Here is a 7,290-nt window from a genome sequence, read left to right on the forward strand (position 1 = left end):
CGAGACGCACACGGAGCCCACCAACCCGGCAGCCGCTGCAGTCCCGCAAGACGCGGCGTCCCGGGCGGCGGGACCCGGGGTGGGGGTGAGGCCCCACCATCCTGCGCCCCTGACCCCCGCACCGCGCAGCCCCGTGTCTGAACGCCCCTTTCGGCCCCGCGCGTCCACAGCGCCGGCTAGCAGGTGACCGAGTCCCGCGACCCAGCGCGCGCGGACTCCCACCCCGGGTCCCCCCGCATCCCCGGGCGCGTCCCCTTACCTCGTAACTGGCCGGGACGACCCCGCGGGGCCGGGCGCTGACTGGGCCGGGGAGACGCGCCTCCCGCCGCCGCCGCCGCCGCCGCTGGGAGCCGAGGCGGCGAGCGGGCGCGGCGAGCTCCTCCCGGGCGGCGGCGGGAGGCGCTGCTCTCGCTGCCGCCGCCGCCGCCGCCGCCGCCACCGCGGCTGCGGATCTCCGAGCTACGCGGCCGCTGCTTCCTGGCCGCAGCCGCGCGGGTCCCTCGGCTCCTGCGGGAGGCCGGCTGCTCGCGCGGCAAACTCTTCCGCACGCAGAGCCGGCGGGGAGAGCCGCGGTCTCTTCCTCCTCCCCCTCCCTCCTCCCTCCTCCCACCTCCTGCCTCCTCCTCCTCCCTCGCCTCCTCCTCCTTCCCTCGGCTCCTGCTGCCGGGTCTCTTCTGGTCGCGCGCCGGGCCTTGGCCCCAGCCCAGCCGGGGACTAGCATCCTGAGACCCCCGGACCCCCAGTTCCTCTGGGCGGCGCAGACACCCGCGCCCCCCGAGGCCGCCGCCGCCTCTGCTGGGCTGCCAGGGACGCGCGGCAGAGTCCGGCCTGGGGCGCGGGGTCGGGACTGGGCGCGGGGTGGGGGTGTGTGTGCTTAGAGGTAAACTGGCTGAGAGGGGAGGTAGGCGGACACGGGGCTGCCAGCTGAAGTCCGGTGAAAGTTGTCGCCGGGGGTGGCAAGGAGTCTTCCTCCCCTGCTTTGTGCAGACACCCTCGCCGTACCCGCTGCCACCCCGCTGTCCCGTGCGTTGGGGGGAGAGGGGGACGAGCGCACGACTCTAGTCCCCTCCACGTCGTCCTAGCGGGGCGGGTCTGAGCGCGGAGCCAGAGGCCAGGCACTGGGCGAGTCTCTGCGCTCGGACCACCCTGATTTCTCAATGAGCGGTGGCGGCCGGGCGGGGAAGGAGGGGGCAGTTGGGACACTGGGGTTGGGGGAGAAAGCTGGAGAGCGCTGTTCCGGGGAGGACCGCAGCGCCTGCCGGGGAGGAATAATCGGCGTTGCTTCCAAGGCGAACGGAGCCCGTCTGGAAAATGGGTCAAGGATGGAAAGGAACGGGCTATTTGACCCCCCCACCCCCACCCCACATACACACCCAGGCAGAAGCATGTGGGGTGGGGGGCTGAAGCCAGGAGCGCGCCCTCGGAGCTCTGGTCTGTCTCTCCCTCCCCTCCCCTGCTGCCCTCCTCTCCTTTTGCACCAGTGCAGGAAATGTTCCACTGACCTACATATTTTTCCAAACATACGTGACCTTTTTTTTTTTTTTTCCCTCTGTGGGAGGAGACAGGCGAGAATCCAAGAAAAGGAGAAGCTGGAGCGGCGCGCGCGCGAGCAAACAGGGAGGCTTTCACCAAGGCTCCCGCAGCAAACACCAAACCAAGACAGATGCACAGAAATAGTCCCCGGGAGCCAGGAGCCCTGGTTTGATACTCTGCGGGGCTCCGAGACAGCGGCGGGTGAAAAGGGGAGGTCCTGTGTCCCACAACAGTGACCCTGTTCCCCTGGGCTCACCGGCCTCCCTCTACCGCGTGGAGGCACCTGGGGAGAAGCCCAAAGGAGGGAGAGGTCCCTTACCCCCGGGAGGTCACGTCTTCCCTAACATCACCTAAGTACAGCCCCTGGCACCGTGTTATGCACCCAGCAGCCTTTCTCAGCTGTCCCTCCGTCCCTCGCACATTCCAGCAAGTAGCCCTGGAAAGGAAGGCGCCCCGGCCAGTCTTTTTCTATCATATTCGGCTTTGTGGCCAGAATGGATCTCCTAGGGCACTTCCTCTAAACACCAGTCGAGCCACTGTGCTGGGGTTCGCTGCCCACTCAGTTCCAGGGCCCTTGCGCAAGTTCAAGATAGGCCCTCTCCCGCGCAGACCAGACCAACAGCGCCTTATTTGGGCATGCAACCCCACACCGTCAATTAGATCAAAACGCTCACACAGAGCTCTTTTTTCCCCCCTTGTAAAGTAGGTCATTCTCTTTATTTCCCACTTGTATTATTTTTGTCTAATTCTCCTCCTGAAAAATAATCAGCTGCAAGGAACTTTGAGCATCCTAAGAAAGTCGTTATTCTTAGGCTTGCTTCTGACTTGGAGGGCTTTTCAAAGAGGAGGAGGCATTTGGCACATTATGGTTTTAAAGTCCCTCCCTTTCCAAAAGGAAAAAAAAATTTTTTTTTCTTTGTTTTTCTTCAGGCAAGTAGGCTTTGCCCTGCCCTTAAAGCATGGTCCTAATACCTATTAAAAGATAAAGTTATGTGCTTTTAACCTGAGTCACCTCCCTTCCTTTCCTGCTTTGAAAGAGATTCCAACTCCTTCCTCCTCCCTTTTAGGAGCTAGTTGAACAATCCTTAAATGATCTTTTAGGAAACAAATGACCTACAGTAATGATGCATCAAATAATTCTGCAGTGCAACAAATGTTTTTGTTACTGTTTTTACCTATTGCCCAGTAGGATATCCTACCAAATGTGTGGCTTCTATCTCTTAATAATGGAGATGATGTATATATAGTTGATGCTCTCACTCCAGACTCCATCTCGTCTCCTAGTGTTAATCCTACTGGGTAGGACATCTGTCTGACCAGAATGGGAAGTGGAGTCAGCAGCACAGAACCCAATCAGGACTAGAGCACAAGCAGGGTCCTCAGAAGATTCTGCCTTTCCCCCAAAATGTAGAGTCAAAGAGGAAAGTTGACCTTCTGCTCATTCTACACATTTGACAGTTCAGTTCCTTTTATTGGCATTTGTTGACACCTTCCATGAGTCAGGCTGGGCTTGGCCTCAGAGGGATCAGCAATTTCTATACAAGAAGGATTTACAGGGTAAAGGCAAGATAAAGATGAGGCCAAATAGGGCTAGTAGCAGAAAACAAAATGGCATGTGAGTTCAAAGGAAGGAATCGGGGTGGGCTTCTTGGAGGAGGTGACATTGACGCTAGGATTTTTTAAATCAACTAGATAACAAAGTCAAAATAGATCATAATCTACACTTTACTCAAAATGGGCAGCATGGAGCTAAAGAACCATTTCAAAATTACATTGCCAGTTTGGGGAAATTCTCAAGTCTCATGTAGTTAGTCTTTTAAAAGAACACGGGTTTACTCATTGAATGCTGCAATGGAGTATCCAGGAACCTCAGATATCTTTCAAAGAATCAAAATTTATGGAGGAGAGGGTCAAATTTTTTCATTGCAATTATATGAATCTTTGAAGATCAGTGAAACAATTCAGTTTTTGCAATCTAACTGGAAGGTTCTTTCCCATCATAAAAGTTGAATCTGTGGTCTATCCTAATTTAAAACATTTATCCAATTAAATTCTCAAAATACATACACTATAGGTGTCCATATGTGCTGCTACATACAGGCAAGAATGTGTGGGCTATTCCAATAATTACAGCACTAGCTCAAGGCTTGGGACCCACGTTAGGTATGCACAGTCAGTAAATGAAACAGAACTTTAGGGTAGACAAGGCCAGGGTTCTTTGCCAGATGACATCATCACAGTTTTTCTGAATAATCATAAGATAGAGGGCCTTTTTTCTTTTTCTTTTTCTTTATTTTTTAAACGATTTTATTTATTTATTTATTTGTCAGAGAGAGAGAGAGAGAGAGAACACAAGTAGGCAGAGAAGCAGGCAGAGGCAGAGAGAGAAGCAGCCTCCCTGCTGAGCAAGGAGCCGGATGCGGGACTCAATCCGAGGACCCAGGGATCAGGACCTGAGCCAAAGGCAGCGGCCTAACCAACTGAGCCATGCAGGCGTCCCAGGCCTTTTTTCCTTTTTTAAATGAGTGTCCAGAAACCCCTTTATGGATTCTGAACTCTGAGTAGCAGTTTTCATTTGCCAAAGAAGAAGAAAAACAAAACACAATACCAGGCATCGTTAGGTAGGGTAACGTCATGTTAGGGAAGAGCAGTGCTGCAACGGAGACAGAAGGGCAAGTGGGTCACTGTGAAGACGAAGAAGAGACCTCAGAGCCCAGTAACCAGAGACCAAATGACTTAGAGGCCAGGGCTTCTGGGCACTTACAGAAGGAAGATTCAAGAATGTCCACCTTGTGATTGAAATAATCAAGGTGAGAATTTGAACACTTTGGTTCTGCAGAAGCTTTGCAGGGTGAAAATGCAGGGTGGTGACTCGTTCCTGCAGCAGGCTCTCCTGCGGGCCCCAAGGATGCTACCTGCAGACAATCAAGGCCTTGTGCAGCCCGCCTGGTAAGGTCAAGACTTGGCACCTGCACCTATTAGATCATGGGGTTGGCAAACCCAAGAATGAAGTAAGATTTCCTTACAACGCTGGTGTGGAGGACCCAGGGAGGAAATGTGGGCTGGAACAGTCTGGAGGTGACAAAGTCCCAAAGCCTCAGCCAGTTCCCACCAGTTCATTGCACTGCTTTTGGGGACCACAGGAGGAAATGTTATACACATATGTGCATGCAAACACACAACACACACCCATACACCCCCAAAAAAGATGTGGCAAGACTACTGACAGTATGGACACCTGAGAATAATCTTTCCTTATAGTTAAGCCCTTTGAGGAAGTCCCTTCGTGTACATTTTCTCTAATAATAAATTTGGGTTTTAGGTACTATTTCTTTCTCTTCTAAAGAGATTCTTTTAAAAAAATAGCCTTAATTTTTTAGAGTCGGTTTAGGTTTACAACAAAATTGATCAGAACATACGAAGTTTGAATATTTTCCCCAACTCCCTCTCCCAACAGAGTGGGACATTTGTTACAGTCACTGAACCCACAGTGGCACATCATTAGCACCCAAAGTCCATAGTTTACATCAAGGTTCACTCTTGGGGTTGTACACTCAGTGGGTTTGGACAAAGGTATAATGACTTGTGTCTACCATTATGGTCTCATACAGAGGAGTATGATTCACTGCCCTAAAAATCCTCTGCACTCCACCTGTTCATCCTTCTCTCCCCACTAACCCCTGACAGTTACTAATCTTTTCACTGTCTCCATAGTTTAGCCTTTTCTAGAATGTCATATAACCACATAGTAGGTAGTCTCTCAGACTGGTTTCTTTCACTTAGTAAAAAGCAGTTAAGTTTTCTCCATGTCTTTTCATGGCTCAATAGCTCACATCTTTTCAGCACAGAATAACATTCCATTGTCTGCATAAGGTTTTTTTTTTTTTTAAGATTTTATTTATTTATTTGACATACAGAGATCACAAGTAGGCAGAGAGTCAGGCAGAGAGGAGGGGGGAGAAGCAGGCTCCATGCTGAGCAGAGAGCCTGATGCAGGGCTCGATCCCAGGACCCTGAGATCATGACCTGAGCTGAAGGCAGAGGCTAAACCCACTGAGCCACCCAGGCGCCCCTTCATAAGGTTTTTTAAAAATTTATTTTAGCAAGTCAGGTTTGCAGGACTAGACGGTAACATTCATCTAATACTTACATGCCAGGTACTTGCATTACCTCATTTCGTCCTCGTAAGGCCCTGTAAAAAATGATTTATGATTTCCAGGTAACAGATAGGGAGTCTGACCGAGAGAGGCTCAAGGTGCCCTCAGTCACTTGGCAAATATGTAGCAGAGCAGGGTCTGATCCTGGCTCAAAGACTGCCAAGCCATGCTCCCTCCCACCCCCTGGAGCCCTCAGCCATGTGCGCTGCAGGCACAAAGCTTTTGGAGGCATCATTCACTTTCCGGGAGCTCTTGCTGGGTAAGGAACTGATGCTAAAGCCACATGTGCTACTAGAGCCTGCATGCTTCTTGTCTCCGTTCTCTCTGGCCCTCTCGGTACCCTGGTTGTTGATATCTTTATCCCAATCTTGAGGCGGGGATGTCTTTCAAGTATTCAGAATAGCATTCCAAGACGAAGGATTGGAGTTGGCAAAAGAGCAACTCTCAGTCCTGACAATTCATAGAAGGAAATAGTCAGTAGGTCAGTAAGTGTGTTATTGGCATATTGGCACACTGCCAAGGGCACTGTTTGGACTTTGGTGATAGTGAGGTGGGAGTGTCCTTTTGTAAACGTGTGAAGTTCAAACCAGCTCTAGGCTATGGGTTGGGAAACGGAGGCAGCTTCTGCGGGGGAAAAGAAAAGTTTGGGTGCTAGTCAAGCCTCCCTGTCTTAGCCCACGAGAGTGGGACAAGTGCAGGTCCCCCCACACCCACCAACAGAGGAAGCTCGTACCTCTGGTCAACGTTCTGGTTAATGTAGTGGCTGGGGGTGTTAGCCTTTCCCATCGGAACCAGATTGTTTTCTTGGGGCAACACTCAGCTAAAATTGTGAGGGCTCCCAGGAAGTATTTAAGCCACTCTACCTTAAACTAACAGCTATCTTGGGTGACCTGTGGAATGTGGAGGAATACGGGCCTTCACTGAAGCATGGAGAAAATTGGAATGGAAGAGAGAAGTCTTTTGTGTACAGGGTTCTGGGAGCTGGAGGGAGGGCGGGGGGTGGGGGGAGTGGGGTGGGGTGGGTGGGGAGGAATGTTCCAGGGATGCAAATGTGGGTGAGCTGTAAATGTGCCAGAAGGATGGGAGGGGCTTTTCAGCTCCTGCAATTAGCGGAGAGAGGATTTCAAAGCAATTGTAGAATCCGAGCTAAAGCACATACAGCGTAGAAGAAATCACATCAGCTCTGTAAGGTGTTTGCTTCTAGCGGCATTCATGAAGGCACAGGCAAGCTGTTGAGACATGCACATCTCCAACAAGTGCGAGGAGCATGCTTTCAGCACAGGGCAGAAAGACAGCTGGGGTGACACACAAGTGGCCATTGTCTTTAGCTGTTCTAAGCTCATGTCCCATGTAACAACTAAGAAGAGGCGATTTACTGCGTTTACGTGTGTCTGTTAGCAAGAGCACATAGACCCTAAATGGGCATTTTCAGTTCGTTTTCCAAAGTGGTTTCTAGTTCTGTCTCATTTTTTTGAATTCTCTGACTTCTACTTAAATGCCATTTCAATAGCTGTTTCTATACTAACACATACACAACCTACCATGTACCTTTGCCCAGGAAGAACATTTCATGATATGAAATTCATTACACATAGTTCAC

At 51.2% G+C, this 7,290-nt stretch overlaps 1 protein-coding gene across 1 annotated transcript in view; it reads right to left on the reverse strand.

The window, feature by feature from the left end:
* NPAS2 (neuronal PAS domain protein 2) overlaps positions 1–6,476 on the reverse strand; it is a gene marked incomplete at its 5' end in the record, with an annotated part of 158,297 nt that extends 151,821 nt beyond the window's left edge. The window contains 3 exons of the mRNA XM_080813625.1: positions 260–507; positions 1,120–1,304; positions 6,424–6,476. Coding sequence (XP_080669751.1) covers positions 260–507; positions 1,120–1,304; positions 6,424–6,476 — 486 coding nt within the window. The remainder of the gene's footprint in view (positions 1–259; positions 508–1,119; positions 1,305–6,423) is intronic.
* Between the last annotated feature and the right edge of the window lie 814 nt (positions 6,477–7,290).

This window comes from Martes martes, assembly GCF_963455335.1.
Source record: "Martes martes genome assembly, chromosome: 9".
Lineage (NCBI taxonomy): Eukaryota > Metazoa > Chordata > Mammalia > Carnivora > Mustelidae > Martes > Martes martes.